General features: G+C 31.5%; 3 protein-coding genes and 2 long non-coding RNA genes across 7 annotated transcripts; 2 read left to right on the forward strand and 3 right to left on the reverse strand.

The window, feature by feature from the left end:
- Nucleotides 1-2351: 2351 nt before the first annotated feature.
- On the forward strand, nucleotides 2352-2657 carry LOC111831521. Its single transcript, XM_023786138.1, has one exon. The coding sequence runs from the start codon at nucleotides 2352-2354 to the stop codon at nucleotides 2655-2657; it is 306 nt and encodes a 101-aa protein (XP_023641906.1).
- Nucleotides 2658-5736: 3079 nt separating this feature from the next.
- Nucleotides 5737-7047, reverse strand: LOC111831718. The gene is made up of 4 exons (XR_002834867.1): nucleotides 6996-7047; nucleotides 6603-6642; nucleotides 6269-6411; nucleotides 5737-5945 (listed from the first exon to the last, which is right to left on the reverse strand). It is a non-coding gene; the product is annotated as an uncharacterized LOC111831718 (long non-coding RNA).
- Nucleotides 7048-8558: 1511 nt separating this feature from the next.
- On the reverse strand, nucleotides 8559-11471 carry LOC17893353 (zinc finger MYM-type protein 1). Its single transcript, XM_023786275.1, is given in 2 exon segments — nucleotides 8559-10927; nucleotides 11463-11471. A coding segment is annotated over 1 exon segment (2109 nt). The 5' UTR covers nucleotides 10724-10927; nucleotides 11463-11471; the 3' UTR covers nucleotides 8559-8614.
- Nucleotides 11472-15491: 4020 nt separating this feature from the next.
- Nucleotides 15492-16003, forward strand: LOC111831522. The gene is made up of 2 exons (XM_023786139.1): nucleotides 15492-15626; nucleotides 15716-16003. Exons 1-2 carry the CDS (start codon nucleotides 15492-15494, stop codon nucleotides 16001-16003), a joined length of 423 nt encoding a protein of 140 aa, XP_023641907.1.
- Nucleotides 16004-16591: 588 nt separating this feature from the next.
- On the reverse strand, nucleotides 16592-19408 carry LOC111831593. 3 transcript variants are annotated; one of them, XR_002834687.1, is made up of 7 exons: nucleotides 19253-19408; nucleotides 18967-19125; nucleotides 18649-18747; nucleotides 18456-18535; nucleotides 17542-18026; nucleotides 17258-17444; nucleotides 16592-16756 (listed from the first exon to the last, which is right to left on the reverse strand). It is a non-coding gene; the product is annotated as an uncharacterized LOC111831593 (long non-coding RNA). The 3 variants fall into 3 exon arrangements; XR_002834688.1 differs by having other exon boundaries at nucleotides 17248-17444; XR_002834686.1 differs by lacking the exon at nucleotides 16592-16756 and having other exon boundaries at nucleotides 16997-17444.
- Between the last annotated feature and the right edge of the window lie 635 nt (nucleotides 19409-20043).

Consider the following 20043-nt stretch of genomic DNA (forward strand, 5'->3'; position numbering starts at 1 on the left):
AGAGTTATCCCAAAGAATCTCACATGTGTAGCATGTTCACAAGGGAAACTCATTATAAGGTCATCACCAGTCAAAGTGATTAAAGACTATATGTCTAGATAATGACGGTGAATTCACGTCCAAAGCTTTTAATGCTTATTATATGTCCATGGGGATAAATGTAGAACATTATGTGGTACATGTACATACACAAAACGGTTTAGCTGAATCATTTATAAAACGCATACATCTAATTACCAAACCGTTGCTAAAGAGATCAAAATTCCTGATCACAGCTTGGGGACATGCTGTCTAACATGCAGCTGAATTAATTCGCATCAGGCCATCTAGTGAACATACATATTCCCCAACACAATTACTTACGAGTCATGAGCCAGACATATCTCATCTTATAAATTTGGATGTACTGTCTATATACCAATTTCTCCTCCACAGAGAACTAAGATGGGTCCTCAAAAGAGGATGGGGATATATGTTGGATATGAATCTCTAATAATAAATAAGTAGCTTGAGCCGACCACGGTTGATTTATTCAAGGCCAAGTACAAGGATTGTCATTTTGACGAATCCAATTACCCACCATTATGGAGAGATAATAATAAGCTGGGAAAGGAAATTACACGGAATCAATCATCCTTATCATGGCAAGATCTTCGGACTATAGAAAGTGAATTAGAAGTCCAAAAGATAATACAATTACAAAAGCTAGCTAATCAATTGCCAGATTCCTTTGATGGACCAAATAGAGTGACAAAGTCACATATACCAGCTGTAAATGCACCAATAAGAATTGATGTTCAGGAAGGACACAATCAAGTTCCTACAGAGTCTAACGCACGTATGATACGTGGTAGACCAATAGGTTCCAAAGATAAGAATCCTCGGAAAATTAAGAAAGGTGCTAAGAATGAGTCCGAGGTTGAGAAAATCGTGGTTATCTGAGACATAACCGAACCTCAGATACCTAACAATGAGGCTTGGGACGCCAAGCTTCAAGGTACTGATGAAGTTCATGATAATTATGAGATCGCGATCAATTATGTTATGTGCGGGATAAGATGGAACTGAAAGAATGTCGACATTGATAATATATTTGCATGCAAGGTAGTACTTGAAATTAAATATATAAGCGAGGATCTAGAACTCACGTCCATATTATAGTGCCCTCAAATATCAGATTGTATTAAATGGAAATAAGCTATAAACGTGGAGTTGAATTCATTAAATAAGAGGAATGTATTTGGTCTAATAATCCGGACACCTCTTGATATTAAAACAGTTGGACATATATGGGTCTTTGTGAGGAAAAGAATTGAACATGGAGAAATCTTGAGATATAAAGCACGGCTTGTTGCACAAGGATTCTCACAGAGACCAAGAATAGATTATGAGGAGATATACTCCCCTGTGGAGGATGCTAAGACATTTAAAATTTTGCTAAGTCTGGCTATATTAAAAGAGAAAGACTTGATTTGCGGCTAATAGATGTAATGCCTGCATATTTATATAAGTCCACTGGATAATATATGAGATTACTATAGGGTTCTCGAGAACAGCACTGCATAATGCTGGATAAATCCTTCCATGGACTTAGACTAAGTGGGCGCATGTAAAGTTATAAATGATCTCATCAGTCCATGTATTTTCATAAAGAGGTTTGCAAACAAAGGATTTGTAATAATAGCAGTGTATCTGAATGATTTAAACCTCTTGGTAATCGACCAAACAGTTGAATATATCTAAAGAAAGAATCAGAAATAAAAGACCTAGGCAATAATAATTAAGTTCTGTTTGGATTTACAACATGAGTACGTGAATAATGGAATCCTTGTGCATCAAATGGCATATACTGAAAGATTACTCAAGGAGATTTAATAAGGACTAAGCCCGCCCATTAACCAGGCCCAATGGTGGTGAGAAGCCTCAGATTGGATAGTGATCCATTCAGTCCGTAAATGCCATACCTCAGTACCATAGGAGCTTTAAAGTATCTGGCGAGCCACACTAGGCCATATATATATGTTTTGCCGTGATTATTATCAAGATTTAGCTCATGTCTGACCCAAAGGCACTGGAACGGGATTAAACATATTCTTCGTTACCTACAAGGAACGAAAGATTTGAGTCTATTTTATACTAACCAATCCAAAGAGGGATTAGTTGGTTTTGCTGATGCACGTTATCTCTCGGATCCGCACAATGGCCAATCACAAAATGGTTATGTGTTCACACACGGTGGTACGACAATATCTTGACGATCTCAAAAGCAAACAATCGCAGCCACATCGTCCAACCATGCTGAAATTTTGGTGATGCATGAGGCCAGCCGTGAATGTGTTTGGTTGAGATCCATGACTCAACACATTAGGATCGATTATGGGATGACCGAAGGGAAGGCAACACCAACAATAATGTATGAGGACAATGCTGCATGCATAGCTCAGCTTAAAGACGGATATATCAAAGGAGATAGGACGAAGCATATCTTGCCAAAGTTCTTCTTCACTCATGAATTACAGAAAGTCGGAGAGGTCCAAGTGGAACAAGTTCAATCATGTGACAATTTGGCGGATCTATTCACCAAGTCGCTTCCAACCTCTACGTTCAAGAAACTTACACATCAAATTGAAATGCGCCGGTTGAAAGATCTTCAGTGAGCTTCAAATCAGGGGGAGTAATACTTGTTATACTCTTTTTCCTTTACCACGGCTTTATCCCATTGGGTTTTCCTGGTAAGGTTCTAATGAGACAACATCCAAAACGTATTAAAAGCTCATAACGGTTGTGACATCCAAGGGGGAGTGTTATAAATCATATGGTGGATTGTCATAACAAATCCACTCCGGCCAGGCCCATATCAAGCCCGGTCCGTCCAATATTGAGGAGGCTTAATCTGTTACATATTTCCCCTTGCATCAATCCTTATATAAAGGACTCTATGCTAATGAATAAAGGCATCACGAATTCCCCTCTCTTCTCTCTAGTTTACAACATTTTACACATATGTTTTTGATAAATTTCAAATTTTATAGTGACTTTTTGATAAAATTAGAAAGATGGGTATTTTTAAAAAGTGGTATTGGAAAAGAGGTATTTCCCCCCTTAAAATATATTATGTACATCTATTATGTAAATATATTTAAATATATATATTACATATATTTTATTTTGTTTAAATATAAAATATATAAAAATAAAATATGAATTATACATCTCATTTTTGGATATAAAATATATAATTCAATATATATATATTTCATTAGATTTCTTTTAAAAATAATTTGGAATAAAAATGAAATATATATTTTGGATATGAAATATATAATTCAAAATAAACCTTTCATTGAATCACTTAATATTTTTGGATAAAATAGAATATGTAATATATATTATGAATTAATATATAAATAAATGATACAATGAAATATTACTAACAAATATTTTTCTTCAAATAAAATTATAATTAATTTCATGTCATGTATGCACTAATAATTAATAGAAATGAAGAAGGGTAAAATTGGAATATATATTTTTGAATATTTTTGGTAGGAAAATGACAATATTTAATATTTTAGGTATTAAATTGCATGTTTTTATTATTTTGGGTATTATTATTCCAACAAAAAAAGATCAAGTATTAAACGTCCAAATAAAAAATAGGTGAGGTATTTTTAATCTTTTTCCCAAATTTCTTTTTCAACAACAGGTATAATTTTATGAGAGACTCTACTCTTAAACTAATAATAGTCTGTGGCACCATTTTTTTGTAACTAATTCTCAAAATCTTTTTCTTGTTCTTCTTTTTCTTGTTTATGTGATTGTTTATTTCATTTCCGTGAGAGTGAGATATCAATTGATTGCTGAGGACCGACATTGTCATCAACAACTCAGATTTTAATGTGAGTGAAGCATAAGAAGAAGCAAAAGAAGAAGAAGAAGAAGAAGAAGAAGAAGAAGAAGAAGAAGAAGAAGAAGAAGAAGGATGTGTGATCAATATCGACGATTACGACGAGTCAACCATATGTAACTAAATTTGAGAATGTTTATTGAAGAAAAAAAAATTTAAGGTATGATGGACAAAGGAAATAATAATGCAAACACATAAAAGTTTGACGAGTTTAATTTTTTAGCAATATTTTAGCAATTTTTTAAGATACCCTCTAGTGTAAATCTTACCTCTAAGATCCCATCAATAATGTTGGTCTTAACAATGGTACCACATAATAAACTACCATGAACCCAAATCAGTATTAATTAATCTACATGGTTTAAAATTTTCAATTTTGAAGATTAAAAAACGTAATCATGTGACCAGACTTTTATTAAAAACGTTTAATAATATGATCAAGATTATTGATTTGTCCATATGATCTATAATCTCTATAAACGGAGTATAAAAGTTTTCAGATATCTGATCATCGAACGAAGAAAAGACTCATGCATGTTATCAGTGATCATGGAGCTTGCAAAAATACTCATTTCCTATCAATGAAATTAATTGGATACTACAGTCTATAGCCAGTCAGCCATACCAAATTTGAAGAAATTATTGGATACGATATGGCATATTTATTAGAGTTTTAGTAGAATCATCATGTAACTAATAAGATATATTGCTTTTTCAAAACAAAAAAAAACTAATAAGATATATTTTCTTTTAATGTTTGACAACAAACACCCATCATTTATTATTTTGCGTATTATTTTTCAAAAAAAACAATCAGGTATTAAACGTTCAAATAAAAAATAGATGAGATATTTTTAAGCTCCTTTCCCACAACAGAGTTTACAATTCATTTAAGGCCCAATTAAATTTTTCCATCAAAGTAGTTTTTCCTATTAAAACTTTTATAAATCTATATATACATTTTTCAAGTAATTTGGTATTATAAACTTTTATTTTATAATATTTGCATAATAAATCATTGACATTTTAATAAATACAAAACTTTAAGATAAAATTTTTAATAAAATCACAACAGCATCACAAAATTGGAAACCAATTATTACATTAACAAAATTTCCTAAAATATTTCCCTAATAAATTGAAAGTCTCTCAAATATTTTTATATGATCTTGTTTGTTTTTAAATTAATATTATTACATATAACGTGTATAATAAAAATATATTTTTCGCATATGTTTCAATCTGTCTTTTTGAAAACGAACTTATTATTAAATCTATAAAGAAAAACAAATATGTACAACGTCACGCATCAGTTAGAAAATTTTAGACAATGGTTCATACTATTATAATTAGGAATAACATTCTTCTAAACGGGGTTTGAGTTTACATAAATTTGATTGAAGGGGTTTGAGTTTACATAAATCCCTTATATATTATAGAGAAGCATTTTTAAGAGGAAAAACTGATGTGGCACTCTTAGAAAGCTCCTCACAAAAAATTGCACAATTAGCACTATAGAAGTTAAAATTTACAAAAACAAATATTTGTAAACATTGAAAAATTGAGACTAAGTAAATTCGATTTACTCTCATTTTTTACATAAATCCTAATTTTTTCAGCTTGTATAAATTGTCTCATTTGTTTAGAAGCCATATTCCACATTGATTTTTATCCTGTATACTGTGTATGTATTTTTCTAAATGAATAATTTTACGGGCTTATTACAGAAAATGCGACTTTATAGCCCATATATTTTGATCTACCATTTCCTTATTGAACTTGTAGATATGCCATTTTTGATTCAACGGATAGACAATCTCTTTCTTCCTATATCCACAAAAAATGTACACACAAACTGAATATGCACACACGTTTCTCTTGTTCATTGCTCTCTACCATAGCTAGTCATTCCTTCATTTATACATCCCTAACCTCCACTACCACAAGCATCTGAATAAATAACTCATATTCCCTTTCTTGAGCACGCAATGCACATTTACTTTTTTCAGCAAGAACTAGTGTGTGTCATGCTCCAATCCTGCCAATAGACACCACAGAATCCTAAGTTTCCTTTAACACAAGACCACCAATGTTTTGTAAATTCGTTGAAAAAGAATGTGAGTGAAAGGGAGATGATCACATATACAAGTCATAAATTAAAGTGAATAATATCTTAGAAATATCAGCAAAACATCAACAAGTGGGAACATGTTACAAGAAGTTCTAAGAGAAGGAATACTAAACCATAATCACTGTTGCCGAGGGGAACCCAAACCAAAGATGATAAGAACACAAAGATCAACGATAACACAACAACCACATAAACATGGCATAAAAGAGAGATTACTAAACCCTACTCACCACTATGGAGGAGAACCCAAACCAAGTAGTATTAAGCCACTAATGCATGGTTGTAAACCGTAGAATCCAAACAGAAAACAACAACAAACTCAAGAGTTTGCACTTCACCTTGTAAAATGGGTATAGGTACCTACATTTATGAGCTGAATAATATCGAGCAGGTGGTTAGCAAACAAAAGTAAAATCAAACGTCGTTGTCTTGCGAGGTCGATTGAGCTTGTCTCAATCTCAATTTTCAGGAAATAGTATTGTTAGACGGCTTATGATCAAAAGTTCCAGGTTTCAAAGACATATAATTTACATTAAGATGAAATCAAGGCAAAAAGATTATTACTTTCGTTGTGCATTAGCTCTTGCTAAGATCTTTGATTTTTCTGCAATCATGAATAAACATCTGAATTAAACAAGCAAAAATCAAAACCTCGAGATACATTTGAATCAACAAAGACCGAAGAGCAAAGTATGCTTTTAACGAAGCCCAAACAACAATCAAAACCTTAGTTTTATTCTTGAATTTTTTGTTAATTAAACTGACCTTGAACTAATCCGTTGAACAGTATTCATTTTGACCATAAACCCTAAGCTAATCCCAGCCACCACCTTTAGAAGCTAAATCAGAAAACAAAGATGCAATGAAAATTTCTTGAAATTTAAGTTCAGTTTCTACAAGATTTAGCTTTGCAAAATATGTAGAAGCAATCAATTGAAGACAAAGGGAGTTTAATACCTCGGTATCTTTCAGGGACGGAGCTGAAGGAAAAGCTATGGCAACGGAGGAGCATCAGACGATCTTCAAAGCTCGAGTCTATCAATATTTTTAAACTCCATTGTTCGATTAGATTTCAAAAGCGGAATAAAATAAAGAAAATAGATGTTGATGGTGAGGAAGGGAAGAAAATCGAAACTTATGGTTTCATCGCAAACTGGGTTTTCTCGATTTTCCTTCAGTTCAGAATTATGTGAACAAGGTAATTTCGTCTTTCCATGCAGCTGATAATGGAAAATCCACAAACTAATACGAAAAGGGCTGAATCAACAAAGGCCACGCCATAAAGTGGCTTTCTCATAATTAATTCTAATTTTACAACATGGTGGGAATCAACGTCAGAAATTAAAGACTATGTTCATGTTTCTTATTATAAGGGAGGTGGACGTGATTTCTTCGAGAAACAATAAATTCTTCAAGATGAATAAACTAGAAATTATGCATTTGAATTCGCAAGTCAGCCACCAAACAAATATGTAACTCAGCCTCAATAAATCAGCCACAACATGAATAATATTTAAGTAATCTTTAAATGATTTTTTTTCGGCTGCCAAATTCAGCCGTAACGTCAATAAGTCAGCCGTAACGTCAATAAGTAAGCCGTGGCAGGTTTAAGCTCGGCAGAGGGTTCGAGAATAGGGTCCTGCCCAACTGCATAATATTTAAGTAATTAATCTTTCGTCTATAAGTCAGCCGTAACATGGTTGAGTTTCCGTTAAGTCAGCCAATTACGACTGAGTTAGGTCTCTGAAACATACGTCAACCGTAATGACATTTGATAACTCAGCCGTTATCGATAACTCAGACAACCGGAGAAAGTTAAGTCAGCCGTGTCGAAGACATAACTCAGCCAAATTTCAGATAACTCAACCATCAGAATATAACTCAACCGCAGTTGCGGCTGAGTTATGCGCGTAAGTCAGCCGTTGGCCCAAAACTCAGCCGTTTTCCATAACTCAGCCGTAACGTAAAATAAGTCAGCTGTAACGTAAAATAAGTCAGCCGTAACGTAAGTTATGGCTGAGTTATTGGAGACACACGGCAGAATATCTGACGTGGCGATTGCATTCTTCGTAATTATTTTTTCATTTAACGTGTAAAAAAGGCACGTTGGGAATTAAAAAAAAAACCCGAAATACCTAAGTTATAAAAAAAGATTTAGCAGGTTCTGGTCATTTCACCTAAAATGTGTTGTATCTAAGTAAATCTCCCTATATACAACTATGGATTCTATTTAAGTGTACCTTGATATTTAAAAATTTTATAGGAAGAAAGAAATCCAATGTATGGCAGTAGGCAAAGCTACTAGACAATTTCATAAAGAGTGGACATATCTTATTTTCAAGAGAGACTTTGTTGATAAACCTATAATGTGTGTTCTTCGTTTTTGGAGAATGACTGAATTTAAAGGTAAGTAAACTTCCTTCACCAATTTTTTAGGTCCCTATAATAATGAATGAATAATTACACGTGTATACTTGGTCAGTGGCGGATCCAAAACTATTTTTAACCTCGGGCACGAAATAATAAAAATAAACTTTTAACTAAAATAAAAATAAGTCTTACAATAGAAAAAATATCTATAAAGTTATCCTACGGTCTTCCATATTTTGGAACCTTTTCACCACTTGCTCGTTTGTCACTTGATCGAGTAATTATCTTTCAATGAAACAAACTAGACAATCATTCATAAACTGATCGCCTATACGATTACGCAAACTAGTCTTCACAATTTTCATCGCAGAGAAGCATCTTTTAACTGTAGCTGTAGCTATAGGTAAAGTCAAAACTAGCTTTAAAAGTCGATAAACCTGAGGATGTGAAAGATGTTTCCTTGTCTCCATCATCACACGTGCAAGATCTCCTAAACTCTTCAAATTAGCAAATCTTTCATCTTCACGGATGTTGTCGATGTATAAATCAAGTTGATGCTCGAGTGCTATACGATCGACATGAGTAAAATCTTCTGGATAAAACTCAGATAATCTCAAAACTTTCAACTGATTAAAATCATGAAATGAATCAACAGGGCTTAAAGAAGCAACACATCCAAGTAGTTCAGCGTTTACCTCATCAAAGCGATCATTAAACTCTTGAATTTGCATATCCAACACAGTGTAAAAACACTCTACTTGGTAGTGATGCAAGCTGGTCATGTTGCTTCGTTTTCTAGACTTTCTTGGATCAACAAATTCTCTATCCATAGTGACTAACTCAATGTCATGATTCTCACAAAAAGATGAAACTTTATTAAGAAAAGAATCCCATCCATCATCCCAGAGCTTGCATAATTGATGCTTGGTGAACTTCACTAATGACATAGCATTCAAAATGTCTTGGTCTTTCCTTTGTAGTGCCACTGATAAACTGTTCGTGAGTCCAAGAAGAAGCAACATCAACTGTAAGTAGAACACAAAATCAAAGGTATTAAAGTACTTGAGAAGACCATTAGCTTGTCGTCTTTTGGTACTATCAGTCCCTTCCATTTCGATATATTCAAGCACTTTAATGATAGAAGAAAATAAATCAACCAACCGGAGTAATGTTGTGTAGTGAGAACCCCAACGAGTATTACCAGGTCTCTGTAGTGAGAGCTCTTGATTCAATCCTTTTCCTGTCTTAATTTCACCTTGACTGATTTCTTCCTCGATCTTTTTTCTATATTCCTCTCGGAGCATGTCCTTTCTTTTACAAGAAGCCCCAACAACATTTATCAAGACATAAATCATATCAAAGAAATCTCCGACTTCAAAATGTTTCTTAGCAACTGCCACTACGACTAACTGAAGCTGATGAGCAAAACAGTGGATATAATAAGCAGAACTATTTTCTCTCAAAATCAGAGATCTCAACCCATTGAATTTACCTTTCATATTACTAGCTCCATCATATCCATGTCCCCTTAATTGTTTCATACTCAAACCATGCTTAGCAAATAATGAATCAATAGCACATTTCAGAGATGCAGAAGATGTCTCTTTAACATGGATAAGACCAATAAATCTTTCTTTGACTGTCCCATGTTCATCAACAAAACGAAAAACCACTGCCATCTGCTCTTTATCTGAAACATCTGCAGATTCATCCACCAACAAACAAAAGATATCATGCTCAACTTCATGAATTATAGATCCAGTAACTTCTTCTGCAAAGCAATGCACTATATCTTTCTGAATTTTAGGAGACACCATCTGATTATTTTTTGGAGCATTTTCCAACACAACTTTACTTACAAGCTCGCTTTGTCCTGCAGTATATTTCACAAGCTCTAAGAAATTTCCTCTATTAGCTGATTCAACTGACTCATCATGACCTCTAAAAGGTAATCCTTGGCGTAGTAAATATCTACAACAATCAATTGACGCATTCAATCTTATCTTGTATTCATTCTTTACCATGTCATCTTGCTTATGAAAAGCATGAATGATTGATTGACCTTGCCTCATCAAATCATCAGCTCTTTTTAATGCATTATTGTGAAAACTATTCACCAATCCTACATGCTCTCGCAAACTCTGAAGATTTTTCCAAGTATCAAAGCCTTTTGTCACAAATGCATCACTTCCACCCTTATTTTATGTGTAATCTCTAAACAAATAACAAAACAAGCAATAAGCTTTGTCTTTTTTCACACTGTATTCCAACCAACTGCCATAGAGATCAAACCATTCTGGATTGAATCGTCTCATTTTGTTTCCTGATGGTGTTTTAGGAAAATCATGACCGCGAGGTTGACAAGGACCTTTAATAAGATATTTGCGTCTTACCTCATCTCTTTCATTAGGATGATACTCCGATATTCGTTTCCTATCCGCAGGATCCCAAGGCAAATCTTCTGAATCTTGTTCAGACGTGGATTCAAACTTTCTTTTGAAAAACCTTTTGATTGATACCTACAAAATAATGATTATATTAACAAATTAAAACTATATTTAGATTAAATTTGACATATTCATGAATTGTCAATCTAAAAACATACCATACAAAGTTATAAAACTACATCATTTCCTCTAAAATTTAGAAAACACTACGTTCATACTTAGCAATCATAATAAAAAAATTAAACATAAATACTTACTGTAGACATATTTGATATTAGCTAGATGCCTTGAAAACTAAGAAAAAGCCAAAAGAGAAACAACTAAAAAAAGTTTTAGTTGCTGAAACTGAATTTTTGTGAACAAAGAAAAAAAGTTGCTGGGAAAAGAGATGTACTAGGTTAAAGTGTCGTGACAAAGTGAGTTATTGTTATAAATTAATTGTTGCAGATTTTTGTGGGCTTTCTATTTAATTTTAACGGATTTGGACAGAATATAGTATGATTAGTTTAAATAAAAGGAGGCATGGACCACTCATTTATTAATCATAAATAAACTAAAGTTATATAAATTTTTTTTTTTTTTAAAGAGTCTCGGGCACGTGCCCAACCCTCTCATGCACTGGGTCCGCCCCTGTACTTGGTTGTCTTTATTCATTAGGTAATCCATGTATTATGTCTCAATATGGATCTTCTAAAATGTTCTTGGAAAAAGAGTATGACAAATGAATCTATTCACTTAACTGTAAGTTCAATTGTATTTGTGTTATTTTAGTAGTATACAAACTTAGACACACTCCTATTACCTATAATACAGTTTCATTTAACCAAACTCATTGTGATATAATGTGTTTTTCTGAACATATAGGGGAAGTGAAAGATTGGCTGACTATACTTGGGAAGGACCTAGCGAAGAGGACGATGATTAATATTTTTAACTTTATGTTTAATTATCCTATGTTTTGTAAACTTGTACTAGGGATGGACCCGCACGTACGTGCGGGGTTCATTGCTAAACTTAAGTTTATCAGTGAGTTTACAATATTCGGATCTACATTATAAGAGATCCGAATCGAGTGTTAATCAAATTAATGATGAGTTAGAAATCAATTAAATTTGTGAACTATCACATCACATAAAACAATAGAAAACATTAAAACTTTTGAATAAAATAACTTAAATATAGATGTCAAGAGAGTCAAACCCGTTCACTATGCATGTCGTGCAACAAATTAAAATATTTTGGTCCACCCACATGAATAAATAATATGTCTTCTTGCATGTTATTAGACATAGTTAAGATATACCTTTTATTTTCTAAATTATCCGATATTCGAAATATTTAAGTACTTAGAAACTTACTTTTGCTATTTAAAATTTCATATTCATGTATCATACCCGTTATTAGATATTTGAAAGCTAAAATTGAATTGAAGTTTCCAAATTTTTTTATATCTTCTTGTTTTTGATGAGAAATAATTTAGATACTTTTTTAAAAATTACCCGTTCCCTTTTTGTACCCGTTCTTTCCCTTTAAGATAAGATCATATATATATATATATATATATGACATCATTTACATGTTTTCTGTTTTAAAAATAACATTATATAGCCTGTAATTAACTAATTAAATTACCGGTCCGTTCTCTTTTCATATCCGTTATTTCATGTCCCGATATTTGAAATATTTAAGTAATTTGAAACTTACTTTTGCTATTTAAATTTCATATTCTTGTATCATACTCGTCATTTGATATTTGAAAGTTGAAATTGAATTTAAGTTTCCAAATTGTTTTATATTGTCTTGTTTTTGATGAGAAATAGTTTAGATAATTTTTTTTTGAATTACATGTTCCCTTTTTGTACCCGTTATTTCCCTCTATATGTTCGTAATTATTTTTATATAAATAAAATCATTTACATGTTTTTTTTAAAAACAACATTATATAGCTTGTAGTTAACTAATTAAATTATCCGTTCTTTTTTTGTATCCATTTTTTTGTCCTGATATTTGAAATAAGTAATTTAAAACTTACTTTTGCTATTTAAATTTCATATTCATTTATCATACCCGTCATTTGATATTTGAAATTAAAAATTGAATTTAAGTTTCCAAATTTTTTATATTTTCTTGTTTTTGATGAGAAATAGTTTAGAGTTTTTTTTTTTTGAATTACCCGTTTCCTTTTTGTACCCGTTCTTTCCCTCTAAAATAAGATCATATATTTTTTTTATATAAAGGGCATCATTTACATGTTTAAACAAAAATAACATTATATAGCATGTAATTAACAACATTAAAAACCAATACCGTTAATTATTAGGCTATCGAAACATATAGCATGTAATTAGAGTGTAATGTTCTTTTTTGTGTTACCACAAAATTTAATGAAATGTAACCAAAGAGTCATATTTATAAAGTAAGAACTTATCTCGAATTAAATCATCAAAAAGAAATGAATCAATTGAATAAAATATATATTAATTATTTTAGTAAGTAGCTATGGTAAATATAGATTAAGTAATGGAAATTAAAATAAATATTTGATTCCATTTTTAATCATAATTATTTGATTTTATTTATTTATTTTTAGCATACATTAACTTTTTTTTGGATTGTCAATGTTATATTATATAGAAAATATTATAATCATGTGATATGATTTCCTGAAGTTTTCTAAAATTATTAAATGCTAATTGTATATTAGTTAATATATAGCGAGATTGGGGGGGGGGTTGATATATTATTAAATTGATGTTAATAATTAGGAATTTTTATTTGACTATTTTATTTTTGCTCCTATGCTATTTTTGGGTTTTTTTATTTTATTTCTAGGAAATATATGAATATCTCATTTGTAATCAATATATCTCAAAAAAAAAAAATTGTTTTGCTATATTTGCGAGATTTTTTTCAATATGAAGATTTTTAATGTGAAAAAATATTGTATGTGATATAAAATATTTATTCTATTTTATGAAAACAAATTTTTATTATTGATTTATTGAATATTTTTATTAAAACATTTAAAATTATTTATTTAAGATTTTATCGTTTATTTTTATTTTATCATATTATCAATTCTGTTGAATATTTCTCTCCTTATTTTATGCTATTGTACAATAAATAACATATTTGTTTTTGTGTTTAAAATATATGATGATTTTGTAAAGAAAAATAAATTTATTATCATATCATAAGAGATATACAAAATAAATGTAACATAAACCACTTGAATAAAATCATTAAACCAAATAAATAAAATACAATAAATTAGATTTTATTAAATATTAAATTATTGCTTAAAAATATCTCAAAAAATTAAATATGTTACATATATAAATTTTCGAATTTAATTGTCCACTTTTTTGGCAACAAAATTAATATGATTTCCATAAATATAGGTTGTTTCTGTTTTTTATTATTTTTTATTTTTTTAAAGATTTTGCTGTCATTAATTTTGTTTGGCAACATGTTTAAGTTTCATGAATTTTATTTTAAAAATTGGGGGTGTTTGGCTTCAAGTTGTCCTTCCCAATTAATAGTATAGATGTCTATGTTTTGGACTACTTTTTTAATTTACTTTCGTTTTTTTAATTTCATTAAAAACCTTTCATTATAATTGTGTTTTTTTACAAATTTTAAATGTGTCATGATCATGCAGAATAATATAGGGGATCAATCCCTATATACAAAATTAAGGACTATGAAACCAAACTTAATGATAGGAGGCATACCTTAAATAAATGATTCTGCTAGAGTATACTATCTCCCAATCTATATATAAAAAAGTAATCAACTTTGTTAGATGTTTGGAAAGACTTCTTTAGTCAACAATATTTGGAAATCAATAATTTAAGGAGCATCAATCAAATTTGGAAGTATAAATTTATATAAGAGCATTGCATTTACGAATTTTATAAAGTTTCAATTCAACTAACATTGAAAATAGTTATATCTTTATATTAAGTTTAATGTAACCACTGCATGCAAGGAGTCAAAGAGACAAAAAAAACTCAAGACCAACAGCAACTTTATGGCTAAGCTTTATACAGACGTAATGTTTCATTGTGAACTGCAATTTCTAAATCAGCTCTAGAAAATTCTGGTATTTTATATATTTAATGCAAGGAGTCAAAGAGACAAAAAAAACTCAAGACCAACAGCAACTTTATGGCTAAGCTTTATACAGACGTAATGTTTCATTGTGAACTGCAATTTCTAAATCAGCTCTAGAAAATTCTGGTATTTTATATATTTAATATAGCCAAAATTAACACTATATACTGAATTAAATTGACAATTCAGATGGCATATAGTTATTCTTCTAAGGTTTTGGTAAATTACATTTTATTCAATCATGAAGTATGGAAGATAATATCTGCATAAAATAAGAATATATCCATTTTGTTAAAAATTAATATTACCAAAATTGTTCAATATATACAATTATTCATTCACCTTAATAGTTGCAAACTGAATCCTAAACATTTATTTACTTATCGACGTGACTTTTCAGTTAAACCTAATTTGTACCCTTTCTAATCTATATAAGGGGCTTCTTACAACTACTTTACGCCTCCCTACTCTCAATTGTAGCATCAAAATTTCAAACTCTTTCTTAAAACGTGTCACTACCATGGTTCATTTCGACAGGCTTCGTGATATTCATTCATGGAGGAATGATTGGAAAATATGTGTAAAGGTCCTACAGAAATGGAGGAAGATTGATGAAGGAGAAGACACTGTTGAAATCATCTTCTTAGATGTTTTTGTAAGTTCTTTTTAACTATTAATATTGTTAGTAAAGGTTGTTAGCAATTTATATTTAACATATTACTAATTTTATTCAATATTCCTTAGGGGGACAAGATGCATGGAACAATATCCAATGATCTGTTCCTGCAATTAAACAACAAATTGCAGGAGAATGACTGGAAGATTGTTTATAATTTCTCCATTATCCGTAAAACAAGCCCCATCAAGATTGTTGATAACAGTTATTGCATTGCCTTCATAGAGGAAACAATTTTGGATGACTCAGAACCACTGTCTAGCAATCATTTCATCAACTACCTATCTTTTGATAGAGTATTCGATAGTTTCCATGCTGTGAGGAACGTCTGCTTAGGTAACAATTCAGAGTTTTAATCATTATTTTTTCATTGATAGTTAATATAGTTTATAATGGTATTTATTCAAGTATAGACATTATGAGGCAAGTTGTCCGTGTGGAACCAATCCTACATGTGGATGATCCAAATGTTGTGCACTATCATGAAAGGAGTAGGCTTGTGAGGTTCTGTCTGAGAAACCTAGAGTAAGTAATCTATTGGAGTTTTTATGAACACTTTTTTAATGATGATAATATTGATAGTTTTACCTATTCAATATATGTTTGGTGTAGGGGACATGAGATTCAATGTGTTGCTTACAACGAACATGCTGATTTCTTTGAGAACAATTGGTGGCCAATTATGTGGTTATATATTCTTTATGTTATAAGTAATGTAGATTTTAGTATTATATATTCAAAATTTAAATAATAGTATTAAACATAACTAACATAAACAGTAATATTTTATTATTAATAATATTGTTACTAATTATCAAAGTAGAACGTATAATTATATTTAACAATTCATAATTAACTGACACTAAGTCCTAAACAAAAACTAACATCTCCTTATATATTAAAAGAGAAGTACACATTTGAGCATTGCTAATTGATTGCTAAAATTTACAAAATTGCCTTTCAATTTGTGAGAAAGGAGGCTTTTTATTAAAATTAAGAGGGTAATTTGAGTCACTATGACAAATTGAAATCGAAATTGAAACCCAGTTTGAAGGAGATCCGCGTCTGTGCCCGTTACATTCTCGGATCCTAGAGCTTCGGGTTCGATCCTGCGAGAAAACATTAACATACATATCTTTATTTGGCTTAAAAAGCTTTGTCCACAAAACTGACTAATTTCGAGTCCACTACGAGAATTCTATATGGGCCTAATTTGTAGAAAAAATCATTTCAAACGTAATCGTATCTATCCGTGCATTAACTACCCGCAATTACTGCTAATTTTTTTCCTTATTAATCGTTGGACCTATGATATTCTATGATTGTTTTACAACTAAATTTACGCTCAATGACACAAATCAATCATATTTCATTACCTAAATCGTAGCATATACTTTAAAATTTTGGAAATATTACACAACGGCGGATTTGACTTACCTTATTCATATGTAACCATCCAAAATCAGTGATATCAATTTATTCAAATGCCAATCACGGGTATACCTCATCCCTAAACAAAGAACTAATTCATCCCTAAACCCTTAGCTAATACTTCTACCTATAAATATCGACATTTTCTACAACTCAAGCTACATCACACCTTTTCTCACCATAATCGTTCTCGCTGATTGTGTGCTCTGTAGTCTCGGTGTTTCTTTATTCATCTTCTTGACAGAAGTTGATTTAATTGCTGATCTCCATGATTTTGCTTGGTAGCTTGGAGGTGTGGCCAAGTTTGGGTTCTGATTTTCACTTTCTTGGTTGTTTGGAGTAGACGGTGATAAGACATATCCCCTCCTACAAGTTAATATGACATAAGAATGTCAAAGGCCATAGCAAAACATTGAGGTTGGGGATTTCAAGTAGAGAGTTAAAAGAGCATCTCGCAATGTACCTCTGATTCTACTCTGCAACTCCAAGAGTCTCATTTGTATCCCTCAGACTTGGATGCTTCAAAATCAGAAAGACTAAACGGAAAGTTATATTAAACTGTAAACTGTAATTTCATTCCTGTTTCATATCTTTATGAGAAAACAAGAAAGTAAAAGAAGAAGGAGAAGCAAACTGAGAAAAAGTCCTCAGGTCTCTTGGGGTGATTACATTCTAATACGACATAATGAGTAGTCAAGCGGGCTAGAGGTCTAATAGAAGAATGAAAACTCCTTCAGTCTCATTATTTACAGTATTTTATCTACACTTTTCAAATTCAGTTTACAGTATGTTAACATTCCTAAACCATTGATGTTATCATTCTACCTATAAAGATTGACTGTTGGAGAAAAGTATATTCATCATATTCTCCAAATACTCTTATCAGCTTTCGCTTACCTTTCCACCAAAGAAATGGCTTCCTCCTACGCTTTCCTCAGGATGTTAGCCCTGCAAAACATCATGAAAGGTTCAAGTGAGAGTCCTGCACACTTCCTAGACTTACACAACCAAGCTTGGTGAAACCTTTTACATGGTGCTATCTGCTGCACAAATAAGTTAATGTCCATGTCTGATTTCTATTTCTAAGATCCTTTCTTTTAAAATACTGACTAATATATCGTTTTCTTTTACTAGGGAACAAAGATCCATGCATTCATACATGTTACTAAGCCTTAATGTTTATTGTATTACATCTACGCTTTTGCATTTTACTGCAAGCTGTTTTTCATAATGTTCCTTATTGATCAAACTTATCATTAATAAAATTCACCTGGGATTATTTGAATGTGTTTTTAAGATCAACTAATTTATTAGTCTTTCCAGAAGCAGAGTACAACCATAGATTATAGTTGCAGAAAGTGTGTATAGTGAACTAACCTTCCTTGGTAGAATCAAAAATCTGGGTTGGTTTCGAAAGATTCATCCCTCCATGAATTAGATAACCGGATTTTTACAACCTATAAGGGAAAATTTGTCGCTTCATTATGTTAAAGTAATCAATAGCTCATATACATTTTACGAGTCTAATGTGAATTCTATGTTAAAATAGATTGAATGTCCTGCCTCTTACCGGTAAACATAAAGCTCTCTTTTTAATTTGTTAGCGCTCTTAAAGGAAGAAGCCTGTCCAATTTTTCTTTTTACATCACTCCCCCTAATTGATGTGTTTCTAAAAAAACCCAAACAAAATAGGTAAGAGTAGTATCACCAAATGTATGATAAACTACACAATATTTCGGTCTCCAATCAAATAGCAAATAAGTAAGCCACAAAAAAAAACCAAAGACAATACATTATAATCAACGAGAAAGAAGCAACACCGAGAATGGTTATATACCCAGAAATTCACAAAAAGCAATTTAACTGGTATGGACAGTCATCTCCTTACCGAAATCTGAAAGTGGATTTAGAAATTGAGAAACAAATGTGAGTTGGATCTGTCATGGTGTTGTTTCAGAGTAGATAGACCTTTCGATACGGATTAGCGTAGGATGATTTCGGTAATAATCACATGTGCGTAGGCGTCTTCGAAGGTTTGCCCATTCAACTGTGACCATCGAGAGTGAAAGTGAATCTAAAGGAATCTTTTTTTTTTTTAAACAATCTAAAGGAAGCGTGAAGATCTAATTTAGATAAACAGTCATGAATTGTTTGATAATTAATAACCAGCTTACCTTTGGCACAAATTGCTAAGAGGAATTTAAAATCTCATGTGTGTTGTTGAATCTACAATCGATTCCTTTAGAGTAGATCGAGCATCCAATAAATTAGAAACTTGAATAGAGTTTTGCTTCATCTAAAATCTGAAATCTACCCACATGCAAAGGTGTTGTGAAGAATCGATACATTAGTGGTGAGCTTAATCACTGAAATGTAGACAACTAAATGGGCTTTACTGGCCCAATTAGAGTAGTTAATAACAATAAAACGGAGCCCACTTGATTTAGAATGTAATTCATTTTTTTTTCATCAAAATATAATTATATTTGATAATTGAAAAAATCGTAATACAATTGGTCTGATAGCCATACAAGCGGATTTAAAAAATCAGAATAAAAAGGAAACGAAATACATCCAGAAGAAGCTAATACATGAGCAACTTTGTTACAATTCCTATTACAAAAAGCAAATGAAACATTGGAAAACTTGTTAACCCAAAAGAGAATGTCCCGATGAACAGCTTCAATTGTAATATCGGAATATTGTTTTTGTAATAGATCAATCAACAACTTGCAATCTCCTTCAAAACAAATATTCATAATACCCCTTATCCAAACTTGTTGTAATGCAGCTAGTAATGACTTTGCTTCGGCTTCGATTGGCGAAATAGACGTTCCTAGTTGAGAAGCTCCCCAACCTAAAGAAACACCATCCGAATTGCGAATGATCCAACCCCCCATTGTTCTCTTAGAAAAGCTATCAAAAGCCGCGTCAAAATTACATTTTAGAGTGTCGACCGGTGGCC

This window comes from Capsella rubella, unplaced genomic scaffold (assembly GCF_000375325.1).
Source record: "Capsella rubella cultivar Monte Gargano unplaced genomic scaffold, Caprub1_0 scaffold_3, whole genome shotgun sequence".
NCBI lineage: Eukaryota > Viridiplantae > Streptophyta > Magnoliopsida > Brassicales > Brassicaceae > Capsella > Capsella rubella.